This window comes from Protopterus annectens, chromosome 1.part1 (assembly GCF_019279795.1).
Source record: "Protopterus annectens isolate FY-2018-M chromosome 1.part1, PAN1.0, whole genome shotgun sequence".
Lineage (NCBI taxonomy): Eukaryota > Metazoa > Chordata > Ceratodontiformes > Protopteridae > Protopterus > Protopterus annectens.
The window spans coordinates 921,683,141-921,702,305 of NC_056726.1; the positions used below are offsets into that span (position 1 = coordinate 921,683,141).

The 19,165-nt window shown below is 37.5% G+C and overlaps 1 protein-coding gene across 1 annotated transcript in view; it reads right to left on the reverse strand.

Annotated features, from left to right (window-relative positions):
* NPR2 (natriuretic peptide receptor 2) overlaps nucleotides 1-19,165 on the reverse strand; it is a 2,072,492-nt gene that overhangs the window by 810,458 nt on the left and 1,242,869 nt on the right. Inside the window, exon 7 of the mRNA XM_044078984.1 lies at nucleotides 4,815-4,899. Coding sequence (XP_043934919.1) covers nucleotides 4,815-4,899 — 85 coding nt within the window. The remainder of the gene's footprint in view (nucleotides 1-4,814; nucleotides 4,900-19,165) is intronic.

The window sequence follows — 19,165 nt, forward strand, 5'->3', positions numbered from 1 at the left end:
GCAAATGGTTCACCTCCTAGGCCGCTGCTTGTAAATGTTTTATTTCCCAACTGAACTAGTCTGTTACTTTAAAGTCTGAGGTTAATACAGAATTAAAAATGACACAAGACACCAAGGCTCAAACTTAACAATTTATTAAACAAAAACTTACTAAATAAACAGAAAAACTAATAAATCATGTACTTACAAGCATATGCATAAACAAAATCATCTTTGCCACTGATAAGGAGACTTAAATCCTATTCAGTACAGCTATCTGTTCAGTCAAGGCAAGGCCAACACTGGTAAAATGGCTCTATTCTCAGTTCTGGCTGATGCTGCGATCAAATCCAGATAATGATAATTTCCATGTTTGCCTTTGAGCTTTTTATAGTCTTGAACAAACAACAGGTCAATAGGGTCAACTAATGACATATTGATCACAAGCTCATCATGAGTTGATGGAATATTTTAGAAAATTACAGATCATTTCCTAAGTTGTAAACAAGTCTCATAATGTCTGGTCTTATGCCTTACTTCCCTTTTCTAAAGAACAGTTATCCCACAAACTTGTGATATAGTTCCTCAATGAAATCCCCCATATTCTGGTAAACATCTTTTAAGCAGATAAACAACTTACAGGTCAACAAAAGTTCAGTTATACCAGTAATCAATGAGCATGGCCTGCTCTTAAGCATATTATATTGTTACAATATTAGCAGCATGTCAGATCAAGCAATAATCAATCATACACAGTGGTATGTGGCTCGAGGTATAAGAAAAAACAAGTAGACTGTGTGGATCCATCACACCAACCCCCTGCTTACACTTATCAAGTGTATCAGAACTTGTCAAAGATTTGGAATGCATGGCTAGGCTTAAAAAGGCCCTTGTCATCATTAGCCTAGGAAACACCTATGAACATATAATCATAAATTGTTTCCAAATTAGAGTAAACCAGAGCTTTGGCTTGTTGAATTGCCACTCCAAGTGGTGCTCCTATTTTATTCCAAGCACAATGATCCATGAAGGCCCTCTCATAAGGATACCTAAGTCTTAATGAGACCTTTTGCTGATCTGAGTCTCTTGCAGCACTACTCAGTTCCTGATTCTCTGTCCTGCTCCTTACTACATCAGCAAATGAATTCCGACCTGAAGCACTAGATGATATTACTTCCTTTGGCCAGGAATTGACAATTATAGCCAAAGCAGGTTGTTTTACCCCTCTATACCTCTGATTTAATTTTGTATGGATGAAGAAACTCCCAAATGAAAAGTTAAACCAAGATCCATAAAAAAACACCAGGCTCTGCTATTGAGATAGTAGCTGCAATTTTACCTATAATTTTAGAAGAGAATTTGCCATCTAGGGAATGATATGCATTCTGTACATCTATCTCTAGTAACTGTTGTATACTCAAACTTCCAGGTTACTAATTAGTCAAAATCCCCTCAGTGTGATCTGCTGTAGTTTCTTGCTCATCTACTTTGTTAACAACCACCATTACTGACACCACGTACTGACAAGAGTAAGGAAATTTCCCTCGTGCCTTGGCTAAACTTCCTTAGGTCATTATGAATATCTTGTTGGATCTCTCATCGAAAATTGGCCACTGGCCTAGCAGGACTATCTCATTTTACAAAGCATACATGAGTAAACCACATATAAATAACCATTAGGATAACAAGGGTTGGGTGAAGTTGGCACCTGTCCAGGGCATAAAATGGTAGAAAGAGCAATTGGATAATCCTGATCATTCTTTAGTAATAGTGCATACTGGCTTTAAATGCTGGCATTGCACCTGCAGTCAAAGCTGATTGCTGTAGCGCTCTGCTTGTGGTCTGACAGTAGCAATTGCTTTGTACATTCTAACAAGCAATTTGCTACAATTTAGAAGAAAAATACATTTTTGATTTTATTGAGGTAAATCTGAGCACTGTAGTGCTGCAGGGTATAAATTGTAACATCTGCTTTCTACACATTTAGCAAGTAGTTTATTACAGTTTAAAAGGAATTTTTTTCCCTTACTTTTTGTAAGAAAAATCTGAACATTGTAGTGCTCTGCAATATAAACCATAGCACCTGCTTAATACAAATACAGAACATGGTTTGATGCAGTTTAAAGGGGAAAAACCAGTTGTTTATTTCTTTCTTATTTTTTTTTAAGATAAATCAAGTGTTGTAGTGCTCCATGAGTATTCTAAAATGTAGCACCTGCTTCTGCTTGCTACAGTTGAAACTTAGGATTTTTATTTCTTTTTTTTAATTTTATAATAACTTAAGTGCTTTTGTGGTCTATGTTCTAGATGTATAAACTGTAGGAACTGTTGTTACAAATACTGCAAGCTTTTTCTATAGTTTAAGGAAAGAGAACTTTTTTTTTTTTACTTTTACTTTCAGCTGTGGAAGAAGCAGCAGGGTTTTAGTCCAGAGAAAGACTCTGATTTACTTCTGCATTTCAGGATCATCAACTAAGATTGTAAACTTTTCTTTTCTCATCCAGGAGCACCAGACTGAGAAATGGTTGAGCCAGTTACAGCTCTGTAACAACTCAAAAGTTGTATACAGAAAAGCACCTCACAGTAAGACGCTGTCCAGTTCCATTCTCAGCTAGACCGTCTTCTGCGTGAAGACATGCGTGAATGGGCGTACCTTCGTTGAAGGTTGTGCATCAGGCCTGGCAAGCCGGTATGTAAAAATCAACTGCCAGTCATGAGCGGACCGGAGTTCTGCTGTGGCGACCCCTAACCGGGAAAAGCCGAAAGACACAAATAAACTGTTGCACACTAAAAAACAATTATTTTTGCAAGGGTGCTCTGTCCACAGCTCTTAACCTCTCATCTCCAGAATCAAGGACAAAGCCAAAAATAGTCAATGACAAAGGCCCCAAATTTGAGACACTTTTAATTATAGGTACTACAAATTTATAAAGCTGACAGTGTAAGAGAACTTGAATTAGCATTTATTTTCTGAAATAAAATGTAACTTTATGAGTCCTATTATTTTTATGGTAATCAACCACCTTTTTCTCAAAATATATCAGTTCAACAGATACAGTGAAAATCTGCAACTCTAATGATTACTATAATATTTTGACCAAAATCAACCACTGTTTACTCAAAAATATCAGTTCTATGAGGTAAAGAGCAAACTTTTATGCCAAAAATCAGGGACAGTTGAGAAGTATGGCTCTGCTCGCCAGCACCAAAAATGTGAAGTTCCTTCCCTACCACCATGTCTCTTTCATATATATATATATATATATATATATATATATGTGTGTGTGTGTGTATGTGTATGTGTATGTATATGTATATATATATATATATATATATATATATATATATATATATACATATATACTATTTTGAAGCTGAACAAACTCAGAGAAAAGAACAGATATTTAAAAAAAAGAGAAATTCAGTTTTCCTTCACAACACTTGTGATAAAACATCTGCCATACTGACACAGTGGCAACAGAAAATATCATATATGGTTAAATACTTGAAATTGCTCGTTATAGTAAAAAGTGAGGTTTATCAAGCGTTAGAATTACTGACTAGCATAAGCTTAGCGCTGGTGTGCAGGTATGGCCATGTATGTCCCCAGATTGTACAACTATTTCCCACTGTTGTTCATTCAGGCAAGGCAATGGAATTTCATGTTTAGCCTCTTCCATTGTTTTATATCTTTGATGTTCACTTCTCCCTTGTCACTTCCATCTGTATGTATGCTGCTCGATCATATATAATTAACAGTGCTTTAGTTAAATATTTTTCATTTGGTACACTCTCCTCTAAATATAATGCATATCTAGTTAAAGGCAAAACAGTAAATAAATAAACAGTTAATAAACACCATTTATGCTTACTTATCACTGGTACACCCTACATGATACATATTTGCACTCATAGTGTATATATTATTATATGTTTTTTTCTTTATTGACTCTAATGACATATAATGTGCATGATGTTGTTTTGTGTCATTCTAGACTATTTTCTGTATCCCACGGTCCTCTACTATGTCAGTTTTTATTGTGCAGTTTTGTATATTTTTTATAGTTTATCTACCCTGGACCCCCCTTTGAAAATGGGGTTCCCTGGTTAACAAATACAAACAAACAGACATGAGATGCACCTTTTGCAGTTTATGTTTTTGCTTACTTACTGACTGAAGCTTGCAATACAAAGTACTAATTCATTTATTACTTCTTATGCTGTGGTGCAAAATACATGAATAAAATAGTCCATGCATGCATGCATACCTCTCAACCTCAAGAATTACTGGCAAAAACAAAACTAATGTGGAGCATAGTCAAAGACCCAAAATCAGGAACAGTTTCTAAATACACCTGTCAGTCAAAAAGTTAATAGAAAAATAGATTCTGCATTAACATGCATTTTCTGAACAATAAGAAGTATGAAATTCCATTCCCTGACATTATTGACTGACTGTAACCTTCAGTAATTTACCACAAAAAAAAAAAAAAAAAAAATCATGAGAAACAGGGCAAACCATATGAGGCAAAATCAAGCACAGTTGGGAGGTATGCATTCATGATCCAGCACTTGTAACATATGACATCCTAGTTCATAAACAATCTAAATCTTTTATAATTTTAAGCTCAGTATCTCTTGCTTCATCTTAATACCACATTCAGGTTTCCATACAGCTGATGGAATGCAAAGTGCGAGACACGACTGTTGTTCAAATCACAACTGCACAGGCATTGCTTACTGGGGCTTAAAGGTATGCATTTTGGATGGTGTTTGATATTTATGGGTAGAGAAGCACCAATATGTTAAAAATATGCATCCATAATACTGCTTACCTGAAAACCAGGAAACTGGAAATTCCAAAAATTGTAAAGATGAGGAGCATTCCCAGGACAATAACAACGTAGACTAAGTTGCTTCCTGAAAGACAAAAGCAGCAAAATAGTGTAGTATATCATTCTGTCCTTACCTGTTTTATTATTTATGATGTTCTAAAATAAGTTGTTAACTTAGTATCACTGGTCTTCAGCTATGCTTGAATGAGAAAGTCATGATTAGGCTGTAACAAAGTTGCAGAGGCTTACAGATGTTTGTCCTTAAAGCAAAAGCCACAATACAGGAGGATGGGACAAGATATAAGGTAAAGGGATCAAAGTCTGGAATGACACCCTGTAGTCTGAGCATTGGAGGTGTGACATTCCAACTCTGGGGCAGTAATCAAGAAGCCTCAATATTTACCACTGACACTGGAGAGGGACATTCACTTGGAATACAAATGGATAGACAAAGTGTTTCCAGAAGCAGACCTCTGTGCATCAAGCACAATTTCCCTTAAGAGCACATAGGGAACACACTCATTCTGGGGTCTGGGTTTCCCTATTTGTCTCCCTCCAGGTCCCCAGTAAGTCTCCCCACTGGCATAGCTGTAGGATTAGGTCCTCAGGCGAGTGTCCAAACCAAGTCCTTTAGCACCCTCTCTGTGAAACCAGTGCTTTGTGTCCCTGCCCAAGTAGCTGACACACATACTCTTTGAGAATTAATTTAAGCTCCCACACATACATACACACACACACACACACACACACACACACACACACACACACACACACACCTGGGAAAGGCTGGCACAGATTTACTAGCTATGTCACCTTCTGTCCAGACTATAAGGTAGTTTCACTGCCACCCGTCAGTTACTATAGGTCTCTTAAAATGGTATCCAATTATACTTGAGTAAAATTAATATTAATACAAATGGCAATGTTGACCAAACAGCCAGGCTTTCAGGAGTGGCCAGAGTTATCACCAAACAAATATGTGCAAATACTTTTAGAACTTAAATATTTTCTAAAAAGGACCAGCCACAATGAAAAGTTTAAATATATTTAATAATAAATAATAAAAGAACATGAAAATACCTGCTATCTATTTACATTAAACACAAGAGTTTCAGTCACAGGAAAGTTTCACACAGTTACAGAAAAAAGTATTTAGCTAATCTCACTATCTATTCCTGATTGACTAAAAGAATTACTGTTCTTAGTAAATGAATAGACCAAGACAAGATAATGTGGGGGTGGTGCTTGTTGTCAGATCCAAGACAGAATGCTGAGAGCAAACTCCTACGAATATATAAATATTATTTTTGGCTTACAGAATGACATCACAAACATCTGGTCATATGACTCTGTTTCCCATGCTGTCACCAACACTAGAAGCTGACAAGATTTTAGCACCTATGTGTTACCATACACACAGATAGAGCTTTGCTCAGATCTCCTAGAAGTCATAAAACCATAAAAGCATTCCTCTCTTCCTACAGGAGCAATAACTTATTCTCTAGTACAGACATTTCACCTCTGGTTCCATTCAAAACGGTGAGATAACATCTTTATGGCTTAACTCATAAAGTAATTTAATTTCAGATATTTTTCAAAGTTTGAGATTAACCTCCTCCCGTCCAGTATCCTCTGTTAAAACATATACATTTAATTCAGTTACAATAATGCATGTACATTTTTTTTCTTTCCAACATGGCACAATGCTGATACATTTCAATACAAGCAGCTTTACAAATACATTTTTTAAACACACGCATCTGACAAATCAGTTTGATATACAAATGACATATGATTCTTTACTAAATTCCAGCTAGCTGTGCTGGCATATGTTACACATCCACTACCCTACTTCTCCCGGCATGGCTAGCAATACCTCCTATCATCACATCTCTCCCCCCCTTGAAGACTCAAGCCAGTGTTTCAAGTGCCCCTTGAGAAACATTTGAGAGGAATGAACCTATCTGGGAATACATTACACCGTACCCTGTCTTGAGAGCCCATCTGCATTGGCACACACACATGCACACACTCACACCTAGGGCCAATTTAGAGTGTCCAATCCAGCTACAGCATGTCTTTGGAATGGTAGAGGAAACCAGAGCAACCGGAGGAAACCCAGACAACCACAGGGAGGGCATGCAGACTCTGCACAGAAGGCACCACAGCTGAGAATTGAACTGGAGAACCTCTTGTGAGATGGCAATGCTAACCTCTGCACTACCTCGGCCACCCCACAACACTTCCACATACAAGGGCATAATATGCCTTCTTCAGCTGGCACTTCTGTCTGTTGGCATTTTTACACTGACAGAGTAGTAACTATGGGGTATAAGGCTTTATAGTGAGGAAGCATTTTCAATATCTGTACTAATTAATTTTCCCTGAAACCTTTTAGACACAGAATAAAAGCTAATTAGCAATAAACTGTAGAAATGAGAATGTATCAACTTTGCTGAAGAATAATGCAAATAGCAAGTGTAAAGCCAATGAAAACTCAAAAGGAATAAAAAAATTCACTCCTTTCACTATATATTGTGGTTTTAAGTAGTTAAAATAAATATGACTGTTTATTGTTAAGAGGAAGTATATGCACTGTCAAATCACTAGTGACACCTGTGACTGCATGAAAAAACTAAACATTTCTAAAAAAATCTATGCACAATGTTTAAATGTAATCATAACATTTGCTTCATTTCTGAAGCCAAAGGATCAAACTGATGCTTGGAAAGTATATAGGTTATATGAGCACCGCAAGAACTGAAAAGGTATTTATATCCATGTAGGTATACCTTACCCTGTTCTTCAACAACGTTTAGCAAATACTTATTTAAGGCTTAACTGTCAACCAGTGAACACTAACCAGTGTTAAACTGTGTTAACATATTGTATGCATGGAATATCTCATCTGAAAACTCAACAACATTTATGGTTACTTTTGTACCTGGGCTGTGCATTCTACTAACTGTTCTACCTCCTGAAAATTATAGGAAAAGAACTTTAAAAGACTTGATTATGATTTTGTTTTCCTGTCAGTGAGTATGTGTGCTTGTATGTGAGCACACTCACATTCATTTGTGTGTGTGTGTGTGTGTGTCTGTGTGTGCGTGTGTGTGTGTGTGTGTGTGTGTGTGTGTGTGTGTGTGTGTGTGTGTGTGTGTGTGTGTGTGTGTGTGTGTGTGTGTGTGTGTGTGTGTGTGTGTGTGTGTGTGTGTGTGTGTGTGTGTGTGTGTGTGTGTCTGTGTGTGTGTGTGTGTGTGTGTGTGTGTGTGTGTGTGTGTGTGTGTGTGTGTGTTTGTGTGTGTCAAGAGGGAGGAAACTGAACAATGCAATCATCCTGAAGTCAGTAAATTCTCAGTGCTAAACTGTAATTGTACCAAAGAAATTAAATGTGCCAATGAAAGAATGTGCCTTAATAATAAAAATTACCAATGTGACACTGCATACATTAACTATGCACGGAATCTCTGTGATATGCTAATTATGCAAAAAGAACAGAAGTTTTCAAGTTTGTGATGCTACAGACAATGTCTATCACAAAAGGAATCATGCTAAAATGTAACAAGCTGTACAGAATCAGAACACTGCCACTTGAGCACATGCCATTAGCATAGGAAATATTGCATCATTTTGCCCTTTATTTTTTGCTTACTGTGAACTAACCTTCCATCGAACATGAACACTGTCTATCCACCAATGATTGACACCTAACAGTCAAAAACTATAAACACAAATACATAAAGGATCAAAAACACAAAAGAACAAAATGATTTGTAGAGGGTAAGCCCCCTTTCACCTCCCACCCTAATAATATGTTCCAACTCCAAATTTGCAGGACAGTGGGAAAATGACATATTCCCTAACTCTCATTGTACTACAGTCTTGCAGTGAAAAGCTGGTTCATTTTTATCAGATGATTTTTGATTAGTTATACAGGCTTTTTCAAATGTCAGTGAATGGATTCATTGACAAAAGATTCAGCTTGAATATATCCATATCTATATTTATATCTCTATCTATATTTCTCTATTTATCTATAGATAGATAAGAAATATCTAGCTATCTATCTATAGATAGAGATCTATAAATCAATATCTAGATATACTGTATATATAGATATATTGCCATTGCAATAAAATGATTAGGAAACTCCAGGCCAAGAGTAGATTTAATAGGACTTCCCCCATTGTCACCAGGCCTTAGACTGCTGCTAACAAAGCAGTAAGCCTTTTACATTCAAGAGCATTACAAGCATCGGCTGATCATGTGACATGGTATTATATCACAAAATGTCAACGCACAAATAATGATGTGGACAATGTCAGTGTGTTAATACTCTGAAACCTTGTTCTTCACAGATGCTGTGCTTATTGTTTAGGTTGTGGGAGATGCACTTTTTCACCTTTTCACTTTTCTTTGAGTTGGGATGACATCAGACGTAGTAAAATGAGAAAATGGGGATGTGAGTCAGAGCACCCCCACATACTGGGGAATAGGGAAGATTTACCCAGCAAAAGTTCTTCAATTTAGTGTTTGCCAATGAGAATGGCAATTATTATGGAATGTATTTTATTTTACTTTACTTTTGGATGTTTCATTTGAGATGATCCATGTCTCACTGTGGCAAGGCACAGTTATTCATTACATATCCTTGATGGCTTTAAAATGACAGTACATTTCTGTACTGAAATATCTTCCAAAGCCAATATTGTAGATATGTTTTTATACCTGTTTAAAAATAAATAAGAAAATAACCTGAAATGCAAAACACTATGTTCTTTATCCTGCAAAACTGTAGTAACATGCTGTAACGATTGGGGAGAGATGGGCGACGGCTGCTGGCCTAGTTACATAGAATTTGATACATAATTCTATCAACTGTATAAATAAATGTAAAATACAGGCTTGTGTTTTTAAATGTAAGAAAACACTGTAAAATGTGAACTTCAAGATTGTTGCAACATTGCCATCTGCTGTAAGGAAAACTAAGCCAAGTATTTCAAATGTCTTTTTAAGTTGAAACGATTTTATGACTCTCTTTAATGTTTTACAATTTGGCTCCAGTGCAGATGTATGAAGGTTTCATGCCCATTGATTTAAGGCTAAAGTTTATGACCAGAATTTAGATGTGGAAGGTGCTTTATTGCTCTACTTTCTGTTAGAATATACATGTGAAATGTCTTCTACTGTTGTAAGTTTCTGTGCAGGTGTTAGATTGCTAAATAATGCAGTTTGTTTGCCTAGGAAAACCTAAGTGTCAAAATGATGTAATTTGGGGAGGGACCCAACAAACATGTTTGTTAGTAATGTTTAAATACTATTTCTCACAAGACTGAGAGCATTTTGATATTGGATATCTAACTTAACAGCACTCTGCCTTATGCTCACATGTAAGTTTTAGCACTGTGATTTCTTGTAGGAATAGTTAAAGCTAGTAAAGATTAATTAGGTATTTTTCCTTGAAATCAGACATGTCCTACTGTATTATTTTAAGTTTCTCTGTGATCTCTGAACTCTTACATATCTCTGTGGTGTAGTAGTTTTGTCTTGTGTTTTAATTATTTATTATTAAATATTTTTAAAACCATCTACCTGTGGCTGCTTTGTGTAGAGATAAGCTCTAGAGTACATTGCATATTTATAGAGGTTTTTGTAATAGGCCACTCTGGAGCAGTGGTAGCATTGGCGCCTCACAGCAAGAGATTCTCCTGTTCAATTCTCAGCTGGAGCGCATTCTGTCTGGAGTCTGAATGTCCTCCCCATGGTCGAGTGGCGTTCGAAAGACATGCATAAATGGTTGTGCCTTCGTTGAAGGTTGGGCATCGAGCTGGCACCTCAGCACCATAAAAATCTACTGCCAAACATTAGTGGATCGGAGTTCCACTGTGGTGACCCCTAACCAGGAAAAGCCGAAAGAAGAATAACTATGTAATATGCCACTCTAAAGTAAGCCTTGACTGTTAGTCATACTACCATTGGATAATAGTATTGCACAGTAATAATTGGATACCCTTTTAAGGGCCTTTTAATAGCTGATATTATTAGCTGGTGGTGGTAGTAATTAAAGACAAAAATGCTTATTGCCTTTTGGTTCTCTCTGTTTAAATTGAAACTGTAGTTCTGATAAAACATTACATCATTTCACACTTTCTTGGTGTTCCCAGACTGACAGAAACTGCATTTACATTCTTTTACACTTAGAGCAATAAAGGACATTCCATATGTAAATATTGGTCATTAACTTTAGCCTTAAAACAATAGGCAGGAAGCCTTCATCTAGCCGGACTGCAGCCGACTTTAGATCAAAGGGACACAACAAGCTTTTACTGGGTCAGTAGAGAGCACTGTTGCCACATTTTTGCAACAGCATTTTTTCATTTAAGACAACAAGCCTGTGATTCACATTCATATTTACAAATGATAGAATTATGTACCAAATTCTATTTAGCTAGGCTGGCAGCCTTTGCCCATCTCTACCAGTCTTCACAAATAGATTAAATAGAGACCCTGCTCAGATGGAAACATTCCCTTGTGCTAAATGTATTATTTGTAAATCTACAATTAGGGTTTTTGATAGAATTAATGGGTTGCACTTTAGCATGAATAGTAGATTTTGTTGTGAAACAGAATGTATTGTGTATGTTTTAAAGTGCCCTGCGACATGTTTTATATTGGGGAAAGCATGAGGGCTTTCAAGTGGAGATTGCAAGAGGATGTGAGAAATATAAAAAATGGGAAACTGGAAAGCCCTCTTGCAATGCACTTTAAACAACATCATAATGGCGATCCAGAGAGACTTCAGGGTAGAATTTTGGAAAAATTTGTTCAACAAGATAAGTATACAGAGATTAAGAAAAAACTTTTATATAAAGAGAGGTTATTTATTCTTAAGTATGGTACCTTGATCCCTGCTGGTATAAATGTGGAGTATAATTGGAAGGTTTTAATTTAATTAGATACTAAATAATTATTTAATGAGTGTAATTATGTATTTAAGAAAGGTATATAAAGGTTTGAATTTGTATGTGATTTTAACTCCTTTGAAAGCATTTATGCAGAGGTGCTAGAGGTGTTTTAATACATTTTTTCTATAATCCTTTCGGGTACCGGATTTAGTCATATTTATTGCTTTTTACCTTTTGAAGTGGTTTATTTGTTAATATTACTTCCTTGAACCTGAACGCCATACCATTGCTTACAAATTGAGTGACACAGAATGATTTTCTTACTATCTTGACTAAGTGTCAGTCGAATGCCAGATTACTGTCTAAATATGTTCCCACATTACTATCAGATCTCTTAGGGGTGTTTTATCAATGAAGCAATTAGTTTAAGTGGATGATTTCCCAAAGGGCACTATAATGCATTTCTTTGCATTGAGTTTTAATCCATGGCTTTTGCACCAGTCATTTGTTTGTATTAGATATTCTTGTAGGATGTTGGTGTCATGATGGAATCTATGATAGCACCCAATTGTCAGTCACCAGTGAACTTGGTGAGCCACATGCCTTTGACATTAGCCATGACATCTGAGAAGTAGATGCCAAACAGGAGTGGGTCCAAGAATGTGCCCTGGGGTACTCCTCTAGTGACTTTTCACTTGAAGGTGGTCCCACTGATACTGACTTTTTCTGTCCTGTTAGCCAGATGGCAATTCAGCAAGTTATGTATGGATCCATGCCTAGTTCTGAGAGTCTGTCAACAATACCTGTGTGGGGTATTGTATTGAACACCTTGGCCAAGTCAAGGTAGGTGGTTTGCACTGTTTTCCTCTCATCCATTGCCATGGTGAGCTTCTTGAAGAAGTCTACCAGTTAAGGCAAGACCTTCACTTAAAGCCAAACTTGGATAGGTCCAGTGTCTGTAAGTTGACACTGTCCTTGTTGATCATTTCCATGACAACTTTTTTCCATGGCTTGCATATTAGTGTTGTCATACTGATGGATCTGTAGTTTCCAGGGTCAGTTGACGGCCCACCCTTATGAAGAGAGCTGACAGTTGCAGCCCTCCTTTCACCTGGCACATAACCTGTTTTGAGGCTGTAGATGAAGATTGCATCAAGTGGCCCTGTTAGATCATTTCTAAGGCTATGTGTGAGGCAACTGTGGCCCACTGAAGCAGTGTTTTTGGCCTTAGTAAGCGCTTTCCGGACCTGCTACCTGTTGATAGTTAGGGGGATATGCTAGAAGTGATTTCTCAGGGGGTAGTGGGGGGGGTGTTAAAGTTAGAACTCAGTTTCTCAGCCAGCAGATTTGCTGTATTATGCTGGACAATGAAATTTGTGCCACTTACCACCAGTTCTGCACACTGCTGAGTATTACCTTTAAGGTTCCTGACATAGCTGAAGAAGACCGTATAGTCGTACTTAGACTGAGAGACTATCCTGACTTCATAATTGGTTTTGTTGGACTTTATTAGACCTCTTTGCCTCATGTTAAGTTTAATCAGAGAGCTTTTGTCAGTATGAGAGTTGCTGTTTCTGATTTTGGACAGCTTGTGGGGTGTGTAGCTTTTTGTTTAGGCTCCTAGCATTCAGCAGTAACACTTTAAGGTTGTTTTGATTTTTTTTTGTATGTTGGTAGATTTGTAATTTTAGCACTGCCTAAAAAAGTCTCTACTTGGATGGATAACGTTTTAGCCAATATCCAAAAGCTGGAGGGGGGCAGGTGCACACCATCCTTGGCAAAGAAAAGTGGTCTGTTAACCATGTCCTCTCATGCTGATAGATATGGGATTGCACTGGAGTGATTCAAGAAAGTAAGCCAGTTATTAAAATCAATCATTTTCTGTTCATACAGTGGCATCATCCTTGGTGAAGACATAAAATTGTTCAATGTAAGGTACATATCTGTCTGTAACACATATTCAGAGATATCCATAATATCTCATTTTATATAGTCCATATAACTCAAGTCATTTACATCCACATGGAGTATGATAGAATCATATTGATATATCTGGTGCATGGACTTAATGTGTGTGTGAAATGGTGGATCCTGCCTCCAGAATTGTAACTAACCATTATCTACTGCTTGTCCAGCTGGTGAGTGGAGGATCTATGTATTATACAATAGAATCCCCTCAGACAAGATTACTAGGTAAAGTGTTTGCTTTCCTTATGGGCTTTGTTCTTGGAGGATCACTGGATGTAGGGTTATTTGTGGTGTTACGTGCTGCATTTGGTGTGTGTTTTAGTGATTGCTGAGAGTAGATTTTACAATTTGATGGCCGAGGAGGTCTTTGAGGTTTGGAAAGTTTTTTTACGTGCCTCAGCATAAGGTCTATTTATCTTGTTTATGAGTGGTATGTGTGAAGGATGTAGTGTGTGTTTTCTTGACAACCTTTGTTTGTAAGAGAGATTTTTGCCTCCAAGGAAATTATGTATGTAAATTTCTCACATACTGTTATTTTCTTTAAGGACTAAAAGGTTGTAAATACATGAGACACTTATTATTTTGCCTAAGGATGCCTATATCTCTAAGCTGAACACAAAGACATTACAAAATTGCAAACCCATTTTGTCAGGACCAGTATTAGGGTTGGGTTATTATGGTTTAATATTTTGGTTTTACAGGGGTGACCTAAGTGGTGTCAAGGGTGAAGGTTAGATGGTAGATAGTGCTGTTTGATGCTCTAACTGGCTGCCCTAAGCTTAGCCACACACAAAGCCTTTTTGTGTTATGGGTTAAATTCCAAAGTAGTAGCTTGATAGATTTGTTACAAAATAGGGCACTGCTAATTGCCAGAGCAGTAAACAGTTCTATGAAAATGCACCTAATTTATACCAGACAGAAAAAAGCTGAAAATGAGCTTCTGGTCAATAAACAACTCCACTTTAGGCTCCCTGGAGTGTCTCCCAACTCAGAGACACCAGGTAAGCATCTTTTGCCATAAGATGGATGAAGTTCTTAGTATAAAATCACTGCAAAGTAGCTCTCAAGTGCAGATTAACACCTAACTAAGTCCCCAAAAAGCCCTCTGGCTGATGAAACAATCTCACTGTAAAACTTCCTGTGTATTTTCCAACTCAGACTGACCAGGCTGCTTTTATACTTCCACTAGAATAGCAGTCCCAGTGTTTATAATGTATAATGTTTAGTTAGCCAAAAGTGAAAAGGTACCAGCTAACTACAAGAAAATTGTCACCATAACCCCTCTTGTGTGTTTTCCAGCTCAGGCAGACCAGGCTACCCTTTTACTCACAATAGAGTCGAAGCCCCAGCCTTCTTAATATAAAAACACAGATTAGTTTGTCAAAAGTGAGAAGGTATTGGAAACAAATCAGATAATTAGCTACAAGAAGTAATTCTCACTTTAAGCTTTCATTTGCATTTTCCATCTTGGACTGACCAGGCTTCTTTACTACTGCCATAACTAGCTAGAACAATTAATTGTAACTTTAAGCCACTTTGTTTGTTTCCCAACTCAGAAGGACCAGGATACCTTTCTACTGCCACTTGAATTGCAGTTCCAGCCTTCTTAATGTAAATTCACACCTTAGTTAGTCAGAAGTGAGAAAGTATGAGAAACAACTAGCTGCAAGTCATTGCAAGGTGATTCAAAGGCATACAAGTAAACAGTGAGGAACACACACACACACACACACACACACACACACACACACACACACACACACACACACACACACACACACACACACACACACACAGTTTAAGGCAATTTCAAAGTATACTAACAGTCTAAGGAAGGACCTGATCTTCCCAGTTTCTTCTGTCAAAAACCAGTAAGACAAGCAGAGGAGATAAGACTGGGAGGAGCTTCTATGGCCATGTGCAGTACATGGAAGATGAAACTGGGATGAGCTTCTGATGCCAGATATACAGTAGAGGCAGATGACTCAAAAGCCTCCAATTCTAAAAAGCACAACAAGAATAGGACAGGTGGGAGTAAACTAAACTCAGAAAAACACTTACACCCAGTAAAGAAACCAAAAAGCCACGCAGACTATAAAAATGCATTAAATTAACAACCTTTACTTCAGATAAAGAACAAACAGCACACAAACAGATTTAAATGATAAGTGCAACAGTTTACATGTACTTCTCTGGATGCAAAATGTAGTCCAAATGCTATGTTATGAAGCTTCCTGCTTTTAAGTAGTCTGAAGACTGAGTTGGCAAACTGTGTGATGTAAAATACTGTGTGTGTGTGTGTGTGTGTGTGTGTGTGTGTGTGTGTGTGTGAGTGGGAAGGGGGGGGTGCTGGGTTATTTACCATTTGCAACTTACTTACTACTTACAACTGGGTACAACAAATTCAGGAAAAAATACCTAGGTCCAGCACAGGAACCAAAAAGCAATGCAGACAATAACGATTCCTTAAAATAATAGGCTTTAACTTCAGATAAAGAGCAAACAGCACACAAAACTGATTTAAATGGCAAGATAAGTGCAATGCTACTGAAAAACTAGAGTTTTTTTCCATTTTCTAGTTTTAAATATGTTTTCAAATGTAAATTGCAAAATACTGGTTTTGTGTAACAATGCAGGCTATTCTTTCAAATTATTTCAGCTTACTAAAACAATGAATTACAGCTAGAAAATGGTGTTATAAAGCATACAGCTGCTTTTTAGTTCTATTTCAATAAGCAAAACATTTACAATAATGGAAATAAGGTAAGATTTTTATAGAACAAATGAAAAAAAACACTAATAATTTCAGACCTGATCTTCTTCTTCTTCTTTCGGCTTTTCCCGGTTAGGGGTCGCCACAGCGGATCACTTTGTCCGCACATTGAATGGCAGTGGAGTTTTACAGTGTCGAGTTGCCAGCCCGGCGCCCAACCTTCCACAGAAGGCACACTCACACGCACACCCAGGGCCAATTTAGAGTGTCCAATCCACCTACAGCATGTCTTTGGGATGTGGGAGGAAACCCACGCGACCACAGGGAGGACATGCAGACTCCGCACAGAAGGCACCCCAGCCGAGGATCGAACCGGAGAACCTCTTGCTGTGAGGCGGCAATGCTAACCACTGCACCACCGTGGCCGCCCAATTTCAGACCTGATAGTACTAATAATTAACATATTGCATGATACAGTCTCTGGGAAAATATTTATTCAAAATAAGCAGGGATACTTGAATGCTGACTTTAACATTTCAAGTTAAGAAAGGGAACTATCTTGAAAGCCAAGGGAATGGCATCACTGAATATGTGAACACTAAGTTTATAGTATCAATACCTTAACCAAATAGCATTAACATGGAAGGTATGCAGCTAGAAATGTTTCCATAAGGCACTCTTAGGACCACAAAGAAAGGCAAATGTGTTTACTCTACCAGAAGCAATATGATGGAGATGCAATACAGAAACAGTTTGAACACTGTAACGTATGCTACAGGTGTTTACTCTGGCTCAAGCAATGTGATGGAGATGTAACGCAGAAACAATCTGAACACTGTACCATATGCTACAGATGTTTACTCTGGCATATTGCAATATGATGGAGATGTAATACAGAATACAGAAGCAGTCTGAAAACTGTAGCATATGCTACAGGTGTTTAGTCAGGCACAGGCAATATGATGGAGATGTAATACAGAAACAGTTTGAACACTAACTTATGCTACAGGTGTTTACTCAGGCATAAGCAATATGATGGAGATGTAATACAGAAACAGTGTGAACAATGTAACATATGCTACAGTTATGCTTTTTCCATATATTTAGCCATGCCCCAAGTGACATTGTATTATATAGTCAGACTTTCTCCATTCACTTGTTTCAAATTATATATTTTTTTTCACCCTTGACTATGACAATGTCAAAATGAAATAATGTTGTCTAAAACAAAGCCTGCATTAGATACAGTAAAAGCAGACATAGAGTGGTTAACCTCTTTGTAGTTCATAGGATCATAGGAGTTTACTAGGCTAATGGCCTTTGGGCTCTTAGCCAAGAGTTTATCCCTAAAAAAGAAACCTCAGTCAGCACCTGTCACCCCTGTCAATGAGGGACAAAGGTGGAACCCCTGGGAACAATTTGTGGTTTCCCATCCACTCATCAAGGTTGTGCTTGAAGAGGGTCAGCAAGGTACTCTGTTTCACATGTATGGGAAGTCTGTTCCAGAGATGGCGCAGCCTCTGGGAGACAAACCTGTCTCTCCAGCAGGTTTTGTTGATGTTACATATTACATTTAGGCCTATCGAGCGGGTAATGCATGAGGAGTTAGACTTACATATATGGAGCATCTCTAGTAGGGCAGGGTAGTTATCCTGATTAAATGTTTACTTCCTGCTTATTTTTTTTTTTTTTTTGCTTATAGCTGCCTTTTAATGCAATCTTCCAAAGACATGTGAGAAGAGCTCCTTATGAGGCTTTCTTTGGAACTTACCTCATGCTTACTTGGTATTATAATTTACTGGCTACTTAGTAAACAATCTGTTACACATTTTACAACTGCTATTCACAAGGCTTTCTTTGACTAATATCTGGACTTTGCATCACAGCAAGGTTTCCTTTCTGGGTTAGGGTGTATAAGTAGGTCCACAAAATGTGCAAGTGGTGGGGGATCGAAGAAACCTCTTACTTTTGTTAAGGGATTAGGTACTAACACTATAACCTAAACAGAGCATTTAAGAGACTCTGCTCCAGCAATCAGCAGTGTCACAGCTGTAAACAGCATGCTTTGGCCTGACTCTTGCCACTCAAGTGACTCCTCCAGCAGAAAGTAAAATCCTAGTGGATAAGTTACTGTTCACAATGCAGGACTCTAACAGACATGTTACTGTGTACCATGTGGAAGTTTGGGGGTATTTACTTATTTTATTTATTTTACATTTGTTGACCGGGAGAGTCCAACTGGCCCAGGGAGAAAAGCTCCAAGAGAGCATTTTTTTTTTACAAAACATAGTTTTAAGGACAGACTTTTGACATACAATTTCCATAGAAGAGACTTTGACATACATATTAACTAATGGATAGGATACATTCAATCTCTACAGTATAATATTAAATTTTAGAAGATATTCCTAAGTTTAGGATTACTGTGATAGATTTACTATCAGAGTAAAAGCAGAGAGGCATAGAATAAGGCTCCAAGAGAGCAGATGATTTTCGCTATAGTTGAGAAGGATAACAAATTGATTTACTATATGTCTTCACCTGGATTTAGTTGAGAACTGTTCACCATGCAGGAAGTTAGTGGATATGGTACTCTCCACCATGTAGTGGGGGATATGTTACTGTCTGTTATGCAGGAATTAGCAGATATGTTGCTGTCCACCATGCAGGAAGTTAGCGGATATGTTGCTGTCCACCATACAGGAAGATAATAAACATGTTATTGTCTGCCATTCAGGAAGCTGTTTGATATGTTAATGTCTACT